We start from the raw sequence: 23167 nt of genomic DNA on the forward strand, positions 1-23167 counted from the left end.
GACTTTTCAAAAGTTAAATTAGCACAGAGAACTGTCTCATGACTCATAAGTAGTAATTATCTTGAACCCTAAGCCCCCTGCAAGATTCATAACGTGAAGGGGGGGTGAAAAAAAAAAAAAATCCCCAATTCCCTTGGGTGTGGCATCTCAGACTGCCAAGTACTGATGTTCAAGTCGAGGCAGGACCACGTTTTAAATCAACCCTATCTCCTCATGGCTACAAAAAGACACGGCTAAAAAACGCAGGATATCGCCAAAAGTCTCAAAACAATCTTGAACTAACAATGACTACATCGCTCCGTGGGAGGTTTAAATAAATCCACCAACAGAGATGACTCACCTGATGAGTAAGGCAGACTCACAATATGACTTGACCCGGGTAACAAGGGTAACAAACTAACACTGCTTCAACACTGGACATGTCCACTTGTCCACAAAAAAATTCATTCCTAATTCTTTCCTTTGAGCACTTTATTTTGTGAAACATTGAAGTTCTAAAGAAAATCCTTTATTTATGTATTTATTTTAATTTACTGAAATATTATTATTATTTCACCCAATCGTTGTTTTTGCATCTGAATTTTGTCTGAAATTTTGGAAAAGGTTCAGAAAAAATTGTTATGTTCCATTACTTAAGTCCTTTCTTATGTACTTCACTCAACTAAAACAAGAAGTAAGAGATAATGGAGACTGGTGGGATTGATTTTAGTTTTGGCTATGAGGAATAACGTGTAAATATTTAGTTTTAAAGTTGTGGTTTCGCCACCCGAGCCAACTTCAACAACTACAGCTCCCGAGACCCTCGTCGGTGACGCGTCTTTCAATTCTGTCCAATCGCTGACTTTGGAGGTAAAAATACGGAAAAAGAGAAAGATGTCGCATCACTTCGGCAGTTTTACATCTTAAACAGTGTGTCGTGGGATAACCGTTGGTTTTTTACTAGTTATTGCGAACGTGTTTATCATTCTTGATAGTTTGGGTTTTTCGAAAGTGTTTGTTGAGTAGTTATGTGACCACCGCAGCTGATACGCGACACTGAATTAACTTCGTGGCGTCACGGTCTTGACACTGTGCATGAGTCAAAGTAGGTTTCACCGATGGAGATCACCCCTAAATCAGCTAAAGTAAAATCAGTGTGTTCTCCACCTTGTAATTCAGTGGAGTCAAGCCCCTGTGAATACAGAGAGGAAAAGGTGAGTCAAGTACTCATGTTTACTTGCGTTAACCTTGTCAGTGTGTATGCAGGTCTAGAAAAAGCACGGAATTTCGTTCCCTCAAAAAGGCCTTAGAAGGTATTAACAAGTCCTACATATTTTTATTTTTATTAACAGTGGTTAAATGTTTTGGCTGTCGGGTGACAGTCGCTTGGAAGCTCATCGACTCATCACGGTGAATCCATCACATTTCTGCCTCCTATCTGGGTCCAGGCATTGGTGGATTATGACTTATTACTATACATTATCAGTTGGTATTATTATAACTGACCTCTCTCACTGTCAAACAAGAAATATTAACATTCACTTCAGCCTGTTCAGTCATCCATGACTCCAGATCACATTAATTGATTATTTTACAAAGAAGTATTGATTATGTACAGCTGGGAAGCACAAAAATGTGACATAAATGTCAATAAATGAATGTAACTAATAAATAATTGTAGGCCTTGTTTGTTTTTGGTCATTCTTTGACTGCTATGACCATGAAAATTGCATTCTATGTGGCATTAAGAAGGTCTTAAAAAGTGTTAGATTTAATCGGAATATATAACCTCACTAAAGAACTGCTGCGCACCATGTATGCATCGTGGCTGAGCTCATGCATACTCTGACATTCATCATTATCACCTGTCTATACATTGTGTGCCCTGCCATTCATTCATTGTCTTCTGCACAGCCTCATCAGAAGCTGAGTTCCTCACTGAAGGAGAGGCTGAAGAGATCAAGGCGCTCCTTCATCTCCCCCTCCTCTGTGGCCAAACGACTTTGTGTTGATGACTTGGAGGAGGGTGGCCAGCAAGTTCCAGCAGACTCCCAGGGGACCGTTCATAATCCTCCTCTCATCATGCGCAATGTTGATGTAAACATAAGTGATGCGAGATCAGGGAGTGAAGGTTTTTTTGGACCCATTTCCGAACCAACACATCTTCCTTCAAAAGACTTGGCACAACAACGAGATCAACTCAGGAAGGAGGTTAAAGACAAGATAGAGACTCTGCGCAGACTCAGGATGGTTAAAATGTACCGAAGCAAGGTATCAGCTACCTTTTTTAATTGTCTGAGTTTCTCCTAACATAAACATAATGGCATTTATTTTGTTAACTAGACTGAAAGTAGTAATTTTATAGGTATGTCTCTCTCCCTAGAATGATTTAACACAGCTCCAAACCTTGACTGAGAAGTGGCGGAGTTGTGCTCAGGCTGCACTGTGTGAGCTCCAGTCAGATGTCCCGGTAGACGGACGAAAGGCCAGCCTGTCTGAGCTTATAGACCTCTTTGGTCTGGATGACGCCATTCTGCACTTTGAACGCACAGAGGAGGACTTCACTACCTAATAATATGCTCTGGAACATACACATCATTTGTATTATCAGTTAAAAAAAAAAAAAAAAAGTCCACTGCAGAGGAACAGTCACATTTAATATATCCCGAGTTCATGAATTGTTTTATTTGTTGCTGCTACAGTTTTTATCCACAACTTGAGTTGTAAATTTCCTGTTCAGTTTACTTGTGAAGAGAAGTGTAAATAAAACCTTGTTATCTGCTCAAGAGAAGGTTTTGTTCAGTTGTGTTTCAGCTGATCAAGTGAAGGAAAGTTCTTCATCCTCAGACGCTCAAGTTCTGCCCAGAGGAAAGACAGATATTCCGCCTGTGCTCTGGATAAGTCCTCCAAGTTCTTCTTCTGAACGATTTCCCTGTAGCGCTCCTCTGTTTTAGCTGCCTGATTTTCCTCTGAAGCTAAACAGCAAACAAGCCACATTATCAGTTTGGGGAGGCTCTAAAAACTCTTTTTCTAATGTGTTTGATTACAGCTGAAATTTTTGTTTTATTACCTATTGCTTCATAGATGTGTCCCCTCTCTGCCACAGTCACCTGCATATGGGGTAGCTGCTGTTCTAAAATTGTGTTCTTCTCAGCTTTCATTGCCGCCTGCCTCTGAAGCTGTTCAATCTTTTTTATGCGATGCTGCACACTCTGTAGATGAGTCTGAGAATAGAGCGTAATATGCATATTAACTTAAAATGTGCACAAGAGCTGATTGATGAGATCACATTGCTACATTTCTGTTACCTTCTCCTGGTAAGCTATTGTTTTCTCCAGAATGGAAACTTGCTTGGACACACGAATGTCTCGATCTGTCCTGTTGAGATACTGAAAGAAAAGGGAATAACTGACATTTATGAAGCCAGAATTTAAAATAATAAATATATCAGGCTACTCTGCACCAGCTCTTTTGATGGTACACCCCACAACAGTCGTGGAAAAAAGGCTTCACTATAAAATGGTCTCGACCACTCACGATGGATTTGTTTATATTCGGAGTTTTTCCCTCCCATTGTTTAAGAGCCTTAACAATGACAGGAAACTGCATGCCATGCCTCAGCAGACGCTACCTGAACCTTTTGCCAGAGGAAATTGGCATTCAGACCTGGAAACATGTTTTGTGTTTGCTATGCTCATCAAAATGTGGAAAATAAGATGATGGATGACTCATTTGATTTTTATGTATTTTTTCTTTGCTCAAACACCAACTCTGTTATTTTTTTAATATCACTAAATAAGGAAATTTCTTGGGTTTTTCATCCGTATCATAGGGATAATGGACTGCAACTGAGAGAAAAGTATTTTCCTGTCAACTTTTGTGGTCTGTATTTGATTAAAATGCCTCTTCACACCTTGGATCTACATTTGCAGCCAAATGAGGCAGAGAAGCTTTTCTGTGTTGCTAGAATTTTGAATCACTGCATAAACATAACTGATATGTTAAAAGCATAAAGAAAGCAAAGAATGTCTATAGTTTTTAAACCAGTCTCTAACTACTGGATTTTAAGTTTTAAAAGAAGGAAAAAAAAAATACACCCCCTATTCACACAAGCTCTGCACTGTCTGCTAACACAAGATCATCCATCTGTACTTAGGGATGGTAATAATTTACTGCTTGCAAAACATCTCATCCTGCCAAAACCAAAAGTATCTGCCTTACTATCACCAACTGAGGTTTGACCAGAAATGCCAACAGGGTTAACGTTTCACCCCAAATGCAGAGGATTCATTGCCATTTCAAGCAGATGCTGAACTTTTTGAAAACTTTGGCATATAATTGCCATGTCAGAATTATGTACAGGGTAAAATCTGTTCACAATTCCTGTAGCATTATTGCCCAGAAGTGTTGCTTAGTGCTTGTTTCCATATTGAGGTCAAAACAGTATTAGATTGAGAATAAAAGATACCCAGGTCCCAGAGGAAAGCTAAAAAGGCATGATAAGGGTGTTTTAGGATCCTGATTACACTCACATCCTGTTGCTCCTCAGAGAGACGTAACATCTGGATGTCCCTCGCCTTGTTGTTGAGGTCCTCTATCTGCATCCTCATCAGCTTGTGCTCCCAATCCAACTGGATGATGCCTTTACGGAAGTCCTTGCACTCCACCATGGAGGCTATCTTCTGCTCTCCAAGCATCTGATCATATAAATAATCATCATTTGACAGACACAGACATTTTCATAACCAATCTATTTGACCACCTCTTGAAATCAGCTCATTTTGGCACCTTTTATTAGACAGAAAATTGTTTGTTAGTATTGCATTTACATTGTAATTCAGTCATTAATCCATCATAAGAATATACATAGTTAAGGCTGACCCTGATGGTTCTGTTGAGGTCCTCCACCACACTCCTGTGGAGAAGTACAGAGTCAGTGTAGTCAGCAGTTAGGTCTGCGGTAGGCACCTCCACCTGTCCCTGTTTGAGCAGGACCTGGACCATGATGTCCATCAGGAAACGGTTCTTCTCCTTATGTAGACTAGGAGAAAGCAGGACAACAAAAAACACTGGAGGATCATTCTTTCAAAGAGAAATATAATAAAACACTAATGCTATCTACTTTTTATTACATCACCTTTTTATCTTATTTTTTTGAGTATTTGTTTATGCTCAAAGGTCACAGGGAATGAGACAAATTTAAGAATAAATGTAAGACTTGTGGATTGAGTCCATTGTCTCAGGTCATCCCTGCCATATTTTTACCCACGTAGAGTGACAAGTAAACATTTTTATCTTTTCAATCACAACTGCTTATAATCAGAATAAATGATAACATCGCAGTCATACCTTTCAAGGTCATCAGAGAGATTTTTAATTTCCTGTTGAACGGCCTTATACTCATCTCTCCTCTTCTGTAGGAACGCCTGCATCTCAGCAAGAGTCAAAGCTCTTACTTTTACCTGCAAAAGTTGTGTCCAACAGTGAACCACAGATATAAACACAGAATAATATACATACAATAAGTTTCTTAAATCTATTTAATAGCTGGGCTGCACTGAGCATTAAAGTAGTATTTCATTGTATAAAACGTGAAAATATTTGAAAAATATGCAGTGACAGAGAAGTTAGATCTACTGTATAAATTGGAAAGCCATTGTTGACAAGAATTAAAAAGATTATATTTGAACACAGACTATAAAATATCAAGCCAACTGCCTATTTGTAGTGTAGAAATGTCTCCCTATGTATTCTAGTGTTCTAGCAATGTTCCGCTGTTTTTCCAGTCTTTTACCTGTCTGTGTCCTCATATTACCTTTTGCTCACTCTCTACTTTTGATCTGCGGACAAAACAAAATCTCTCCCAGATGGACGGGTTCAAGCCTTCTGGTATATTTTCCGGAGCATCCAGCTCCTCCATGGCCTTAAGCATTTTGCCAAGCGCATCGGGAGCCAGAGAACCACACAGACGCTGCTCTTTCAATGGGTTGTAGTTGTTGTCAGTCTGAGTCCTCATCTTTTGAACCCTGAAGAAAACAAGACTCTGCAGTCTGTAGCAGACTCTGTCTGCAGGCTATCTACATATGAAGCTATGAGCCAGCACAACTACATTATGTTCCATGCTTGCAATCAAATTGTAAGTATTACAAGTATTACAAACCTGGGTCTACGCTTGAACAGCTTATACAAGTGATCAACAACATGGGTTGGTACATCAAAGAAATCCTTCCTGAATTCTTTGTCAAGAACCTTGGGAGACATGGATTATATGATGTTACGTGCACAGCCATTTACAGCCAGAAGGATTTCAGTGTTTTACCACATGGCTTACTTTGTCCTCAGCTAAGATGCTGTCATAGGTCTCGCGAAACAATTCTACTTCTTCTTCATGTCTCTTCACCTCCTCCCCAATTTCATCCTGTCAGACAAATACATGTCAATAAGATGAGAGCAGCATGTATGGGAAACAGTAACTGGCAGAATTAAAACCTGACAAAAGAAGACAGGTTAGCTCTTGCAGAACACGTCTGAGCAACAGATGTTATACTAGAATTTGGAGGAACACCACAGAGCTTCACTTCTGTTATTTCTTAAATAACAGAATCTGAAGCTGGCAGACATAAATTCCTTCAGCATTACTGTGTAAGAGTTTTCTGACCTTGTATGCCAAAGTTTTTTCAAGTTTAAGCTTGAGCTCCAGCTCTCGATTTCTTATCTCCTCTTCTATGACTACTGTATAAACAAAATAAGTGATCTTGAGCTCTTCCTGTAAAATATATCAAAAACAGCGTTAAACAGGATTTTTTTAAACACATACACAGGGTATCATAATTATCTGAAGGAGGAAACCACAGTGAGGAGAGAGGGCGAGAACAAAAGAAAGCAACAATGATGGAGACTGATTTCATGTGACCGTGTTAAGAATCTGCCCGTGTCACATAGATGTTCTGCATGTGTGTGCGTGAGTGCGTGTGTGTGTGTGTGTGTGTGTGTGTGGGGGGTGGGCTCACCTGGCATATAGCCATTTCACATTTTACTTTCTTCTCAAACAGCTTTGCCAAATTTTCATCAAACCTTTCGGTTTCATCCTTGGTGGATGCCTGCAGTTTTTTCATTTCAGTTTCTAGCACCTGCAATTACAGAGTTCACAAATGATTTATATTGATCACTAATCACAACTTAATGATTTTTCTGATCAAGGCAAAACAGCGCTGTGAAAGCATCTACTGTAATACCTTTTTGTATTTCTCTTTCTCCTCACTCAGGCCTTTGGTTTTCTTTTCATACTCTTTGTAGACTTTTCTCTCCTCCTCACTCCAGTGAATATCAGGTTTGGTCAAAATAAACTCAGGCGGAGGTATTTCCTGTGGAATAAATTCAAAAGAAACTATACGCCCTTCATGCTGATTTGTCTAATTCAACTGACACTCCCTTGAAAAGAATTCAAGTATGAAAAAATCTAGAACATCATTGGCCTAAAGGGAGAAAAATTAATGCTTTCCTGTGTGAGTGTCAATCTGTCAATTTTGGCTGCAATGAGATGTAGCATTTTGTGTAAGTCGTAAGAAATGAGGAGGAGGTAAAGGGTTTATCTCCTGCTCTTTTTTTTCTGTCTTTCTCTTCCAGACATTCAAAAATGTTTTGTGTCACAACAGTCCAAAACCCAAAGATATTCAGTTTACTATCATATATCACAAATAATCATAAAATCTTAACATTTGAGAACCATGAACCATAAAATGATTGTCATTTTTGCATGAAAGATTACTAAAATTATTAATCGAAAAAGCTGTAGATTCATTTTCTCTCAGTTGACTAGTCAATGAATTGAATTTTCATTGCAGCAAGCTAATTTATATGTATCTATTTTTGCAGACAGATTCAAGCCCGCTGATGTATTCAAACTGGACTTGACCACTACCCTAGCACTTGTTTACATCACCCGGATTTCAACAAATAAACTGACACAAAAGACAGTGCTATCTGCAACTCCAGGCATGTAAAATTGTCTAAATTAATTGATCAAACAAATGAGTAGATATTTCACAGGAACAAATGTTTTTTTTACCATATTATATACTATTCTACAAAATAATATATGTGGGATCCACTATGGTATTGATGCTTCAGCAAATATTAAAATATTTTAACCCACCATTTTCAAGATTTCCTCTTTTTTCACTTCAAGCACTCCATCCATCATGTCATCGAGAGCCCTTTCTCTGCAATTATCACTCTGCAACAGACAGACAAAAAACCTTATCAATATGACAGAACTGAACAGCTTGCACTATATACTGTAAATCACTAGGTAAAAACACATTGAATTTCCTCTCACTTTTGTTATAACTATCTTAGATGTAGTAATCGTACATGGAAGTATGTGAAACATTTGCTTATAGCAAAAAACAAGTTGAAAAAGAAAAACATTATGTTAGCATACCTTGGCAGCCAAACGTCTTTGCTCTTCCAACTTCTTCCTCTCCTCCATTTTCTGTTCTGGGGTGTGGTACTTTTGTGCTTTTATCTAGAGTGGGACAAAGTTGCATATCTCAAAAAAAACCATCAAGAATTTCAAGCTCGCTTTGTTTGTTGAATTTAAATGTTTAGAGGAGGAGGTCAGTAACCTCAGAGTCTTCCACAGTGAGCAGCCTCTCTGGCCACTCGTTGTTGGTCAGGCTGGGCTCCCACAGCTTCTCCTTCATGTCCAGCTCCAGCATGATCTCCCCGATGTGTCTTTTTCTTTCCTTCACACGGTTGAGCTCCTGCACCTTCTGCCTGTGTACGGCCTCAAATTCAGTGTTGAAAGCTGTCTTGATACGATAAATCACATCCTGCATTTGGGGTTGAATGAAATTCAGCAAAGAAAAAATATCATGACTGAGCAGTCAGCCAGTTCTCATAAATCACATTTTTATGTGTTCTTAATTTCACCTTTTTTATTTTATTTACTTTTTGCCTTAGTTTGTTTTTTGGGCACTTTTGGAAAAGTACTGTAAAACAAAAAGCGTTATTATCACATTTGTGATTTCTGGAACAGGTTCGCACCTGTAGCAGAATTATTTGGTTGATCCTCTGTTCTGTGGTTTGCAAGCTGAACTGATCATAAATGTAGGGATTTGAATATCCAAACTGAATGGAGAAACTTCCAGTTACAGCAGCACTCTCCGCCGTGTGGTCTTCTTCTCTCTGCTCTTCCTCCTCCGCGTTGGTTCTGTTGGAACTTTTCTCTAGGCTGCTCTGCTGAAAAAGGGGGAGACAAATAGTTTGTATGCAATGGCAGAGATAAATGTTGAGGATTGAACATGTGGCCATAGGATTATAAACTTTATCCAAAGAATCCTGCAGTGAGGAGAACTATCATAACATTTGCTGTTGACCACACAGCCATCTTTTGGGCACATATTCAAGCATTTTTTAAAAATTACCACAGTGAAAGGCCAACAAAGCACTGTGATTCAAAGCATCAAATTATATTCCAGCAGTAAACTCCTTTTGAATTGACCGGTTTTGACATAAAATGTATTTCCTGAGAGTAAAGTACCACCATATTGAAAAGGGTGCATTGTTGCAGCTTTTAGAAAATGTAAAATTTTTGATAAGTTCTTTGCTGTGACTTTTCAAGCTGCATTTCTGTTTCACATTAAAACCCAAATATTATTTAATCCATTTTAACTCATCACTTGTGTTTTCTTTGCAGTGTTAATCAGAATCCGAACCATAGACTGTTCAAGCCTGAGCATTGCTTACGGTGCAAGCTTCCTTTTCAAATTTCCTCATACTCTGAACCCGGTGAAGTTCCTCCACCTCTTTCTCTGTTCGCTCTTTCAAAGGGTAGTTCTTCACTTCCTGTTCAGTGTGAAACGCCTGTGGTGGACAGCCAGAGAGTATTTAAAAATCGTTTTATATATAGATCACAGCGTATTCTGATCATTATTAATGTAACACTTGTTTGACATGTACAGCAAATCCTTGTTCCTGATTTTACCTTGATAGCCCTGCCCTTGACCTTCATCGAATCCCAGCACTCTCTCTTTAGGACATCACGGAGGTAACATTTCCCCAAAATCTCACAATTGATTTCTTTTCTCACCTACAATGTGACTGCATTAAGAATCACTACAATCATGACCTCAAAACAAAATTAGAGATTCACTGGATTCATTTTAATATGTGTGCATTACCCTAGTAACCTCCTGCTCCACCATGGCCTCTAGTCTCCTCTGCTGCTCAAAATCCAGGTTGAACTCCTGCTGTTCCAGACGCTCAATATCTGGGAGGTTCGCATTTTCGCGCATCATCTCCTGGATCTGACAATTACAATACAGACTTGTTTTGTAATTTTGCACCTAACTTTAATATACTTAGTACTTTAGCTACACTGTTAAGATCTATTACCAGAATTCCATATACAGTTTTAGCCTTTGGGTTGTGAGTGCCTTAGTTACGTGATAAACAGTTTTTTTTTTTTCTCCCTAATTTATTGTGTGTATGTGCGGCTGTGGGTAATGAGCAGCTGTGTAATTACAGGGATGAGTCTTATTGAAATGAAAAGTACTTACGAAACATACTATATTTAATGATACAGTATTTTTGTGCTTACATGCACAGTGGGATGCTGTTTTGTCAGCAAGTTTTGTGTCTGTCATAATATCTCCTCAAATAAGGACTGAAATTTAAAAAAATATGTAATAAAACTCACTTACAGTATCACGTAACTCTTTGATGGTTTTCCTCATGTTTTTCTTTGTCTCAGAATATTGCTCATTGTCTTCTTTTATGACCTGTTCAATATATACAGATTGAAAACCAATAAGAGAATTTAACTGAACAACACTAAAGTAATAAACCCGGTAGTATTAAACTGGCCTTATGTCAACTTTACAACACCTTCTCAGGCTGCAGCAAGTACACCAACATGACTTGCAAACAGATAGGTTTAATAATGCTCAATTTTACAATGTAGAAAAAAAACGAAATTATACGCTATCCAACACTTCTTCACTCAACATGATGCAGCTTGACTTAAAAAGAAGCCCTCATAAAACACGTGAGTCAGATAAGAAAGCATGTTGTAGCATAAAAACAGGCTGAAAAGTGCCTCTGCCCGCATCCTTGTGTAGTTCAGGTGCGAAACCAACAGTAGACTGCCACACCTTAAGTATTAGTTCAATGTTATCAAGAAGCTATGTCCGGTGATAAAGTACTGAACTTTTAAAAAAAAAATGCTTATCTGCTTTATTTTACCACTTGTTACTTTGTTAATTTTCTCACACTATAAGTGATGACCAATCAAGCTGTTGTTCAGAAAGACTATCTGCCAAAAGCAACACAGCTGCTTTTCGAGCAAGATATCATATCATTTCGCAACCCTCCACCTGCAACATTTTAGCAGAAGAAATATCTAAACATAGTTAATATTATCCACATGGTACACCACCACAAATACTACAGCATGTTAGTCACTGACCGCCTCCCGCCTGCTTTCCAGCCAAGTGGGATGTGAAGGTGGAGCAGACAGCAGGCTGTTATAACTTTCATCCTGCTCTGTCACATCCACAGACTCTGCCCCATCGACCTACAGAGTGTTAACAACACATAAAAATAGCAAAAGGCATTTGCTTTGACACAGTGCAAGTGTTACTCGGGTTCAGTAATGTACAGGGCGTTTTTAAAAGCAATTAATAAGATAATTTAATATCTATTGCATTGTGTAATATTCACACCAGATTTATACCACAGTGTCTTAAATAAGAACACAAAATGTTGACTCATGTTTGATCGATGAAACAGCTCAGAAACAAACTGTCTCTCATAAAACAATTGACATTTATCGTTACATTCTTCAAAAATACTAAGATGCCTCAAACTCTTATCACTTAGAACATCAACGTAACCTGCTGTCCACTATAACTGGACAATATTATCATTATTATAAGTCTGTAATACAACGTATTATTACCAGTGTTTTAGAGAGGTGTCGACTCAAGTTTTATGATCATTCAGAAGATTGTAGTTTGTGGTGCTGTTGAACTGTGTTGCATTACACTGAGATGTTTTCTTAATACTTTTTCCATCATATTTATAGCAATGAAGGAATACTATATTTACAAACACCACTCCGTATAGCTTGAACATTGAATTGAACGTTATCACTTTCATGAAGATAGAATTTATTGCAGGGCTGTTGTATTAAACTGCATTAGTTTCAGGTAGATGTACCTACTAAACTGAGTGTATCCTCTGCAATTGCAGTGTGGTGTTTGGTGTGTTGAGTGTTTCAGTAGCTACAAAAATGCAATGCAGCTATTACACTGTTATGTAGTACAAATTCACAGCTAAAAAAATAGAATAGATTATTGTTTACCTCACTTTCCTCTGGTTTTTCAGTGCCGGCACGAGACCCTTGGCTCCACTCAGGCAAGTCAATGACTACAGGGTTCTCTGTATTGAATATGTTCTTCAAGAAATGAGCTATAGGCTGGCTATTCTGCGTAGCTTTGTTCACCTCAACATCCACACCTTTAATTCTGTATGGAGCCGTGGAAACACATAAAATATACATAATAAGAGAGCACATATATGGACACATTTGTTATGGGGTTTTAATAATGCCCAGCTTATCCATTAATCCAATCCGTTCATAAACAATCCTTTAAATACAACCTATGCTGTTTTAAAAACAAATTAAGTGAATTTTACAGTTATCTGTTTCTTTCTGTCTTATTGGTCAAAATTATAATAACTTTAAAGGATAAGGCTCGCAATATTCTACAGTTGTATTATTATCAACAAATCCCATGAAAGGTCCAATACCAATAGTGCGTTAGGTCGGCTATGTACAATTTCTGACTTCCCTACCCTGTCTGGCGCACTCAGCCCCTGTTTCCATTGAAGACATACATTTTTAAAAACAGGTCACAAATATAAAGTTTCATTTTTAAAAAAGGATAAGTTGTTTCCTAAAGCAACTTGGCATGGTCACAAACATTACTCCAACAGGAATAAATATTAGAGTATTTGCTGGGGACAGCACAAGGATGGTGTATATGGGATTGACTCAAAATAAACTACAGTGCTTTTGTTGATCATAATAAAGGAAAATGTCACCCAGTGTAACGGTGTGACTCACTGATATGTTTTTAGTAGTTTTTGGACAACAATGGAGCTCTATGACACTTAGTAATAAGCTATATCAGGCTTTTTGGATGGTTGGTTTTGGTCTTTTAATAGGAATTGTTGGTATTTAGAAAAATACAACAGACCTGTCCTTTAAATTCCCATATTATCAACAGCTTAAGCAGACGAAGGATTAGACATAAGTGAAACAAGAATAGTTGTAAAAAAAATTCCTGGAAGATATCATAAAAGTGACAGGACAGACAAGAAAAGATTTTTGAACTTCAAAATAAAAGTGTACAGGAGCAAGCAGAGGAGGCAAATGTGGAATGTGAGTGGGATGTGATTCAGTGTGAAGATTGTGCTGTGAAAGTTATTGGAGCTTTGTTATTCTGCAGATTGTAGATTGTGGTCATGATCCCCCTGGACCCCCCACTTCAGCTGTATTTATTTACTACTGTTCCCCGCTGCCAGCAGTATGAGAAGAAAAGTACTGTTTAATGTACATGATATCAAACTTTGTGAGAGTCACATCACTACCGTGAGCAACAGTTCCCTCTGCTGTTCACAGCTGTGCATTATGTGAGCATGACAGACTGCTCGCTCCTTTACCTGAGATTAGTGCACACAAGAGAGCCGTCTTCAAAGCCAGCAGTGAGGAGGGTCTGGCTGTCTGCAGAGAAGGCCAGACTCCTAACTCCACCAAGACGGCATGAATGACACTGCAGCTCAATGTATCGTTCCTGTAGGTGCAGCAACAGCATCGTACTAATACACACCATAGACAGTGCAAATGTGTTCCAAACGTTTACAAGAATTAGCTCCTACCATGGAAGCAGTTTCTCTAATGCGTAGTAGGCCATCTCGGCCTACAGAAGCCAGCCATAACTGATGAGGAGACAGAACGAGAGAGGCAGGGCCCCGAGGATGACCCTTCACCTCCTGCACTGGTTTCAGCTTAACCACCTGTTGACTGGGGAGACCATCTGTGTCCTGAGAGAAAGAAAGAAGGAATCCGAATCAGAGAATAATAGTCTCATATTTGTGGTTTGAACAGATTTGGAACACACAACGTAACTCAGGCTACTGTTTATATGAAAATTTCCCACGTTTAACGAAAGTTACAATATTTTGTTGTAAATGTGTCGAAGATATTTTAGTGGGATGGTGAGAGAGGTTCATCAGTTACTGTAGCATTAGGCAGCAGCAAACCTGGGGAAGCTGAAGCCGCTGAAGAGTTTTCCTCCCGTGGCAGTAAGCAAAGACCTCACTGACTCCCAGAACACAGGATTTAAGTGGATGAGGCACTTCATAATTGGACACTTTGAGGATCTGAGTAGACAGACAACCACGTCGGTCTACACAATCAGGACCTGCAGGTCAGCAGAGATACGTCATTAATGCAATAAGAAGCAGATACTGTAAACAAGTGATTAGAAAGTGTCTCTTTAATTATCCCGTGGAAAGCACCTTAAAATACACTACTCATGTTTTTTAGTTTTATAACCTGTTTGTGGCACACCTCAAAACCGCTGCCACACCCTAGACTTGATCTTTGCACTTCCCTCTAGTGACTTCTCTGTCTCACGGTCTCTTGTTTAACATCAGCTGCTGTATAAACAAAGGCTTTGTTTTTGTAAACCGCTTGGTCACTGTGCTTTCTTTTTAACATCGTTTGGGACAACATGTCTAAACATTTGGAAAAAAAATGTCCTGTCAAGCACTATTAATCAGTTATGTGCATGTCTCTAAATATAGTTGTTTTGGAAACACAACTTAAGTCCACTGTCAAGCATCTCCTTAGATGAATGATGAGACTTCCAACATTAAGAAACAGAAGGCAAGGGGAAGTCCAGTAAGCTTAAAGATTTATTTAACTTATGTAACCATGAGGTAAAGGAAGCCACTGGCCATTAGTACTCTATTAATTTCTATCAACCAGCACAATCCTTGAATTTGGTTTGATACAACTAATCACCTTGTAAACCTCTCCTCACCTACAGGAGATAATTCATCAGCTGCCGGTGGCATAATAGATTCTTATCTTTTGTTCAGTGTTTCAACATCAGCCTCCCTTGTCTGTAGCGGACCTATCTTACCTCTGCCTGAATTTGTTGAATTGCTTTATGTCAGTATCACCACATGATCTTATGAATAATGTGTTGCATATGAGACCCTCATCTTGTCTCTTTGACATATCTGCAACAGATTGTTCAAAGAGGTAATGGGAGCCTCTGGCCCTAATCTGTTCTCTATTATTAATAGCTCTCTCTCCTCTGGCTATGTACCAAATAATTTTAAGATGGTTTGTGATCAACCAGTGTTGATGTTAAAAAAAAAAAAAAAAAAAACTTCCGACCAATTTGCAAAATGCCCTAAGTAGTGAATCGGTCTATTAAATCAGTGCTGTACCTGCAAGGTTCTTCACAGGCAGAGAGAGCAGTGTGAGCAAGCTACCATCATGATTTTTGCCCTCCTGTCTAGTGCACAGTGCAAGAACTTTCACCTGTTCACAGTCCCTGATGCACTGAGTTGAAAGCGACAAAATGGGTCCAGGAACAACTAGAAAAGAAAAAAAAAAATGACAGAGGGATACAGCTGAGCTTGAGCTGCTCTGTCTTTCAATATCCAAGAATAAAATTAACAAATACATTGTTCTTTATGAGTTAAAGTGTTACAGTAATAGGAGAATAATTTTCTATATATATTTATGTATCAATTCTAAGCTGAAATTACATCTTTGTATTGATATGTACAGTGTTTTGGTATGTACAGAAAAGCAGTAACATGTCTAATCAGTAAAAACATGTTAAAAAAAATACCGCCTACCTGTGTATCCTATGACTGAAAACTTCTTTGATGGCTTTGCATCTAGTACATATATATGTGAATCTGAGGCACCGGTGAGAAGGTAGTGCCCCTCTTGATCAAAACTGTAAAGGAGCCCAAATGCACACATACACACGTCTCATACACAAACGTAAAGTATATGTGCACACAATAAGAAAGCCTGTAACCATTTAATGTGACATTTTAATTTGCTTTCCTGACCAGAAGTGGAAGAGCAGTTATCTTCTCTGGGTTTTATGGGTCGAGATAACTCATGTCTCTACATTGCAAATGTATGATGAGATACTTTGTCACAAGCACAATGTTAAACTGAAACTCTATGGTATCACAGGGATGGAGGATACTTGCACTAGGTGATCCACCGGAGTGTGGTAGAGCTGAACTTGGTGGACCAGGCGAGGCTGCTGCTCCCTGTTCAGGTCAATGAAGAGGATATTTCCTGAAGTTGTTCCCACAGCTGCGTATTGTGCAATAGGACAGCAGGCCAGACCTGTCACCTAAGTAAACACAGATTAATTCAGTTCTGATAAATGTAAGTAAAAGTCCTTTTTGCATGCTTACAGGACAAGTGTATTAATGTGGCACTACTGATGTGTTCTGAATGTTCATGTTGTAACTCTGACCTCTGCTTGAAGAGAAAGGGAACCGAGGCAAATGCCATCTACTGACCACAGCTGAAGTTCTCCAGGCTCCCTCACTGACTGCAACCAGCAGTAAAAAAACAAACGTCACATCATCGTTCACTTAAGAGACATCTACCTAAATTACAATGGCCATCAAAAGACACTATAATTCTTTAGCAACATAAAATTGTTTTACCACACAAATGTTCTTGTCAGAGTGTGACCAAGCTGCTGCAACAAAGTTTCCGCTGAGGCCATCCAGGACCTTCACAATCTTGTCTGACCGGGTTGGGTTCAACACGTAGATCTGCCCCTGAAGAACAAGAAGCCTATCATGTTCTCAGATTTTGTATTCAATATATCTTTACTTTCAAGTAATTATATGATGGAATATTGTGTTTTTTTTATGTACGACAGGCACTATGGTATATTTGAGTACTTACTGCATTAGAAGATAAAAGTAATGTATCATAGTCAGGGGAGTACATCACAGTTGTGGCAGGTCCTTCTAACTGCCATTTTTGTGTGATGTCAATCTGAGTCCCTTTGATTTGCAGACAGTGCACCACACTGTCCTGTGAAACATAACCATTTCAAAGTACTTTTAAATTGGAGGAATTGAGAATTCCTGATGCCTGTAATTGCAAATGAGATCACCAGTTGGCAGAGGAATGAATGTCTTATTCTTCTTTCAGTTTTGAAAGTGCAGTACTCAGTGTCACACTGAGCCAAGCAGATGCTAACAGGTGCATGGGCTCGTACCTGCCCTACAGCGATCAAACCAGTCTTGTTAAGGGTTAAACCTTGAAAGTTGCTCTGTCTGAGATCAGGGATGGCATCAGGGGCTGAACAACAGTGAAACACAAATCAGATGTCAAATGTCTTTTCTATTGCAAAATAAAATTAGATAATCCTTCTATGGAAGAGCAGAAATTCTCCCAGAAACTTTTTAAATATCTACAAAGTCCCAGAGTCCCACTGTGTGTGTTTGTTTACTTGTGGGGTTGAAGAGGACCGAGACAGAGAGGCTCTCTGGGTCAAGGAGGAGCAGAAATCCTTCTTTGCAGCCCACGTAGAGCTCTGATGTGGCTGTCCAGCAGAGGGCAGTAGGAGTTAGTCTGGCTTTGGTGCAAAGTTTAGTCTGTGTAAAAACATGTTTGTTTAATTTTTGTCTTTGTTTGTGTGCCTGAGAGCAAAATGGTTTTCCATTAAATATATTAATAGATCTAAAGGTCACAGCTGCATCACCAAAACAAACATATTAATTGGTGAAAATGTTTTTAATTAGTCCATATTGTGACTATTGTGAGAGTCAGACAATACCACAATGATTTCTGCCTTGTCTCCCTTGAGCCCTGAGATGGCTGATGGAGGCATCTCTGGGCCAAAATAGGGCGGTTTCTCACTGACAGTATGGGAGGTAGGTACCAATCTTTCAGCAAAGCAACCATCAGTTGCTGGAAGCTCTATCACACTGTAACACAACAAATATGATATACACATACATAATAGTACCTGACACTGTGTTATCTAGGTTCTTCAAGTGTTTTTCAGTCCCCACTGTACATAAAGGACAAATGCGGGTAATGTAGTTTCAATCATCACTTAAATCACATGCAACACACAGAATTTCCATTTATCAATTTAGACTTTAACTTCATGCTTGTACTGCCAAGTCTGCTTTACCGTGGTTTCAGGACATGAAAGCTGGCACTCTTCTCAATATTCCAGACAGTGATAGATGTAGTGCTTAAAGCACAAAGCTGGAGCCAGTTCAGAGGGTTGAACACCAAAGAAATGACATCGTGCCCAGCTTGTGGTTGTGTACAAATTGGCTCAGCATTTTGCCAGTTCCTGCATTACACAGTCATGGTTACAGTAAGAGAGCAGCTCAGACTAAATAAACATAACTGAAAATATGTAGCACATATTTTTACAGTATTATACGTCTTTCAGTGGCTCACCACACTGTTATGGTGTAGTCTGGTAGAGAGGAACAACAGCCCAAATAAGGACCACCATCACTTAATGTCAGAGATGTGTAGTCCAGTTGTGCTGTTCCTAGAATCGATATTTAGGATTTGTGTAAGAAAAAAAAAGTATGCAATAAGCATTAACAACTCAATAGACCTGCAAGAAAATTACAGTAAGATCATAGATAACACCTACGAGTTGGAATATTATGGCATTTGCATAGAGTTAGCTACTTATCTCAGCTGGTAGGGGTATTAATTAAAATACATTCAGAAGTAGTCTATTACTAATTCATTCACCCCATACATCATGACACTTTGCTTTCCATGGGATAGCATGGGGTTTTAAAAGTGACCACATGACCACCCCTGTTACATTTCACCAATGAAGACTTCTGTTTTTTTTGTCAAGTGGTTATTCAGCAATAACACAAGAACAGTTTTTGTGCCTGGCTATTAACATTCACACAGTAAACTATCCACAAGCTTAAGTGTCCCACTCAACCTAAACCTACCCGACTTGGTATCGAAACCGTTTTTTGTCAAGTGGGTGTAAATATCGCCTTACCTTTTAACTCGTTCTTCAACTGAAGCTCAGGGAAAATGTACACAAATATAGATGGGGATAACTTTTGCTCAGAAAAAGCAAAAATCCCATTAATGGCATTGGCTGTCAATGTACCAATGCCTCTGCCAGGGCCCTGAAACACGCTTTGCAATTTTGTCTCCAGGTTCAGGAAACAGATATGACTCCCACATGTGTAACAAACGGTTTTATTGTCCACAAACCCGATACTCTTGTTTGTAAAGCCTTGTGTCCATCTGAAGGGAGTAACAGAACATGTCAAAATTAGCTAGATGGCTAAATGCTATAGACACCTGTGATAAAAACGGCACATGAACGGTAAGTACACATTGTTCGGAAGTAAAAATAGATGTCTATTTGTAGCGGCTACATACCTGACTTCTAAATTTCCAATACCATCCATTTTAAGATAACTTTAAAAATACACACAATAAAAGTAAACTTTTTCACCAGCTTAACAGACAAACAAACGGGCAAGTCGTTGCGCATCCTTGGCAACCACAAAACACCTCAGAAACTACTCTTTCACGCCATTGGATGACACCCTTTTCTGGCACGCCCACACCGGAAGTAAATTACAGCGTACAGCCATAGGCTACGTCGTTGCGGACAGTTCTCTCTCTTCTCCGTCGTTTACAGACATTTTACGTTCGTGCCTAGACATTTTTCACACGCTGATCTCATCCACCACTTGAAGTGCAAGCATGACTACTGAAAAATGTTTCGCCAAAGGTACGTAACAGTCATTACTCGGTTAAATGGGGAGTCATCTGCAGGCTGCAAGGAAACTGAAATCAGCTTTCGGTTCGAAATTTAAGGGGAAAGTTAAGGGAGACTTACATTTTAGTAATGAGCCACCAATTTTCTCCGTTTTTTGCGCCAATTATCGTTGTGAATGTGTGATAGATATCCCAATTAAATGCTTAGCGCTGTTTGAAATCCTCTTTCAAATTTGTGAAAACTTAATTTTATTTACGACAACGAGAACGGAAGATTTCGCAGCATTTTTTTTCACATCCAGACCTCATTGGACCAGGTCTAGATCAGTAACTACTTAAACTTATCAAATCTCTACTAGATTATCCCAGACAAGGTAATGGCTATAAAAAAAAATACATTTTCAGATTTGTGAAACATATATTCAATTTGTCAAAACGCAAGAAAGGGAGCTTTCACTGCCCTTTTCACATCGACCATACCAGACCAGGTCCAGGTCAAAAACCACTAGAATTAGACTCGTCAAATCTAGACTGTATTATTCCAGAGAAGCTAAAGACTGTTTAAAACACTGTTACCTGATATGTTAAGCCTTCATTCTATTTGTAGTAATAGTAATGTAATGAGGTTTCCCTTAACTTTCCCCTTAATTGTGGAATCGGAGGCTATCTCCTCCAGCGTCGTCATTTTCGCTAGCAAGAGGTTTTAAGTTACACTTTTTCACTTCCTACAAACTGTCAAGTGCATATCGGTGAGTAATGTGTGTTCACTTTCTTTTCCACTGAATGCATTTTTTTTAAATTAAAATCCGAGGAAACCCGTGGAAAACGGAAGCTTGAAACGTGACATGTTGCCAAATGTTTTGTCCGCCGCCCGGATTTGTGCTGTCTTGCAAAATGCCAGAAGCAAAAACAGTAGCGATATTTTTTTTTTTTTTTTTTTTTCCCAAGTCATCGTGACTATGCGCTTTTTAACCACTTCAGTCCAGCTCGTAAAGCCAACCATAGATAACAAAGGTGTTTTGAAAATATTTCAAACAGTCAGCTCCTTTTTTTTTTCAACTTGAGAATTATCCGTATCGCAAATGGTGAAAGAAAGAATAAGGCAAAAGTAAAATGGACAATATTCGCTTCCAAAATGTAGTGGAATATAAGTATAAAGTAGTAGAAAATGTAAATACTTAAGTGTAGGTACCTCAAAACTGTACTGAAGTAGTGTAATTGAGTAAATATACTTAGTTCATTGCTTTTATCATTGATTGTAATGCACCTTTTGAGACTGAATTAAGCTGCATTACAGCTGTTTTTGATTGGAAAGCTCGAAATGCCCAAAATAAAGCCAGCTACCTGTTTCAGCCTTTACTCGCTGCCTTTTCATAAACGGATACTATAATGTACATGGCTCCACAATCAGCCAGTTAAAGATTGTCCAGTTTCTGATGCTGATAAACTTGACTAACATTAGAATCTGTGATGGTTGTGATTTTTAGATGTGAAGAACAATACATAGGTTTGAAAAATGATATGGATTTAAAGTAACATAAGTAAATGTAAATGGTAACCTTCAGGCGTTAATTGTACCAAACTTAAATCAGCACGCTCCTCTTGTTGCACTTTTTTTTTTTCTTTCCCCAGGAAGCCCTGCACCTGGTCCAGTCCCCAAAGGCCATGTCAGGATTTACAGCATGAGATTCTGCCCCTTTGCCCAGAGAACCAGATTAGTGCTGAATGCCAAAGGGATCAAGTATAGAAACATTTTATTATACTTTATTTTAATCCCTCACATCACTAATACTGAAATATGAAATTCCCGTACTCTGTGCTTTCCGATGAAATTTGCAGAACTTGCTTTTGTCTTTCAGACATGACACCATCAACATCAATCTGAAAGATAAACCTGACTGGTTCCTTGAGAAGAATCCCCTTGGTCTTGTCCCAACACTGGAGACAACTGCTGGTGAGGTGATATTCGAGTCTCCCATCACCTGTGAATACCTGGAGGAAGTTTACCCTGAGAGGAAGCTTCTTCCTCCCTCTCCTTTTGGTAAAGCTCAGCAGAAGATGATGCTGGAGCATTTTTCCAAGGTATCTTATATGAAAACCCGCATTAAAATCTTGGTGTTTTGTTTGGGTGTACATATCTACTGTTACCATCACCAAAATAATCATATTAATGCCACTGTTCTCTACAGGTAGTACCATACTTCTACAAGATCCCAGCCGGGAGGAACAATGGCGAGGATGTCTCAGGACTGGAAGCTGAGCTGAAAGAGAAGTTTGCCAAATTAAATGAGGCAGGTTGCGAAGTCGAGTGCTCTTATTTCTTTACGCATTCACTAGACATGTAATTTGGTGGCTTCCTTCCGTCCGTATGAATGAGTGTGAGTGCAACTGTAGCTGTCTATGAATTTTTATAAACGGTTAAAGATAACGAGTGAAGTGAGATCATCCATGTTTCCCTCTTTACCGCCTGTGCCTTATTCAGCGTTGATTAACACTTTAAATATAATGTTTGTTTTTCAGGACCTGGTTAATAAGAAGACCAAGTTCTTTGGTGGCGACTCCATCACGATGATTGACTACATGATGTGGCCATTTTTTGAGAGGCTGGAGATCTTTGAACTGAAACAGTAAGTATAAATCTCTCAGGACATTTAAAAATAAATACATTTTATTTATGGAGGCATTTAGAGACACTTCAGGTCACCTTAGAGAGGAGCAAAAAGTAAAAATACTAGGTACAGTAGAAAAATAAGACATGGAAGGCAATTCTTCTTTGTCATCTTTCCTTCATGGCATCTGATGTCAGATTTAATGAGGGTGACTTATGCTCGTGTGTTGTAGTTTAGTCTTAGGGGAATGATTTGATTCCCTCTGTCTTTTCAGCTGCCTTGACAACACAGCTGAGCTGAAGAAGTGGACAGAGTGCATGTCGGACGACCCGACTGTCAAAGTCACGGGGCACAGTGTGGACACCTACAAGGGGTTTTACAAGACTTACATTGAGGGGAAACCCAACTATGACTACGGCCTGTAGAAGATACTGAACAAAACCTTAAACCGTCCATTTATATTCATGTTTCTGTTTATGGTTATTGTGGAGTAGTGTATGTTTCGATGACGAAGTATACTTCAGTCAAATTTTACAATGAGTTAACATGTCAGGAATACATTTGAGGAGGGAAAATGTGTTTCTACTGGAGATTTAAGACTTATTTTGTTATGAGGGGAAAATATGATACCACTATAATGGGAATGAGGTAAAGTAATCGTATGACTCAAGAGGTTTCCAATCATCCATCTCAAAGTGTGGCACTTCTT

The 23167-nt window shown here is 38.9% G+C and overlaps 3 protein-coding genes across 4 annotated transcripts; 2 read left to right on the top strand and 1 right to left on the bottom strand.

The window, feature by feature from the left end:
* The first annotated feature begins 809 nt into the window (after positions 1 to 809).
* On the top strand, positions 810 to 2622 carry sfr1 (SWI5-dependent homologous recombination repair protein 1). Its single transcript, XM_040138540.1, has 3 exons — positions 810 to 1193; positions 1894 to 2250; positions 2363 to 2622. The coding sequence occupies exons 1-3, from the start codon at positions 1098 to 1100 to the stop codon at positions 2549 to 2551; spliced, it is 642 nt and encodes a 213-aa protein (XP_039994474.1). The 5' UTR covers positions 810 to 1097; the 3' UTR covers positions 2552 to 2622.
* A 139-nt stretch (positions 2623 to 2761) lies between these two features.
* Positions 2762 to 19681, bottom strand: cfap43 (cilia and flagella associated protein 43). The gene is made up of 38 exons (XM_040138541.1): positions 19505 to 19681; positions 19113 to 19366; positions 18536 to 18632; positions 18258 to 18425; positions 17895 to 18045; positions 17568 to 17712; positions 17334 to 17416; positions 17015 to 17146; positions 16768 to 16884; positions 16572 to 16649; positions 16297 to 16445; positions 15928 to 16031; positions 15511 to 15660; positions 14311 to 14471; positions 13927 to 14091; positions 13711 to 13841; positions 12347 to 12509; positions 11450 to 11557; positions 10686 to 10763; positions 10164 to 10289; positions 9968 to 10072; positions 9730 to 9846; positions 9028 to 9222; positions 8607 to 8813; positions 8423 to 8506; positions 8135 to 8215; positions 7215 to 7343; positions 6990 to 7109; positions 6638 to 6745; positions 6311 to 6397; positions 6140 to 6228; positions 5795 to 6005; positions 5329 to 5441; positions 4861 to 5020; positions 4512 to 4676; positions 3288 to 3368; positions 3050 to 3203; positions 2762 to 2954 (listed from the first exon to the last, which is right to left on the bottom strand). Exons 1-38 carry the CDS (start codon positions 19531 to 19533, stop codon positions 2779 to 2781), a joined length of 4971 nt encoding a protein of 1656 aa, XP_039994475.1. The 5' UTR covers positions 19534 to 19681; the 3' UTR covers positions 2762 to 2778.
* A 32-nt stretch (positions 19682 to 19713) lies between these two features.
* Positions 19714 to 22906, top strand: LOC120796130 (glutathione S-transferase omega-1-like). Of its 2 annotated transcripts, none has more exons than XM_040138537.1 (6): positions 19714 to 19862; positions 21482 to 21590; positions 21709 to 21931; positions 22039 to 22140; positions 22370 to 22476; positions 22733 to 22906. In XM_040138537.1, the coding sequence occupies exons 1-6, from the start codon at positions 19835 to 19837 to the stop codon at positions 22881 to 22883; spliced, it is 720 nt and encodes a 239-aa protein (XP_039994471.1). In that variant the 5' UTR covers positions 19714 to 19834; the 3' UTR covers positions 22884 to 22906. The 2 variants fall into 2 exon arrangements, with proteins under 2 accessions (XP_039994471.1, XP_039994472.1); XM_040138538.1 differs by lacking the exon at positions 19714 to 19862 and adding an exon at positions 20279 to 20598.
* Positions 22907 to 23167: the final 261 nt, after the last annotated feature.

Source organism: Xiphias gladius, chromosome 11 (genome assembly GCF_016859285.1).
Source record: "Xiphias gladius isolate SHS-SW01 ecotype Sanya breed wild chromosome 11, ASM1685928v1, whole genome shotgun sequence".
Classification (NCBI taxonomy): domain Eukaryota; kingdom Metazoa; phylum Chordata; class Actinopteri; order Istiophoriformes; family Xiphiidae; genus Xiphias; species Xiphias gladius.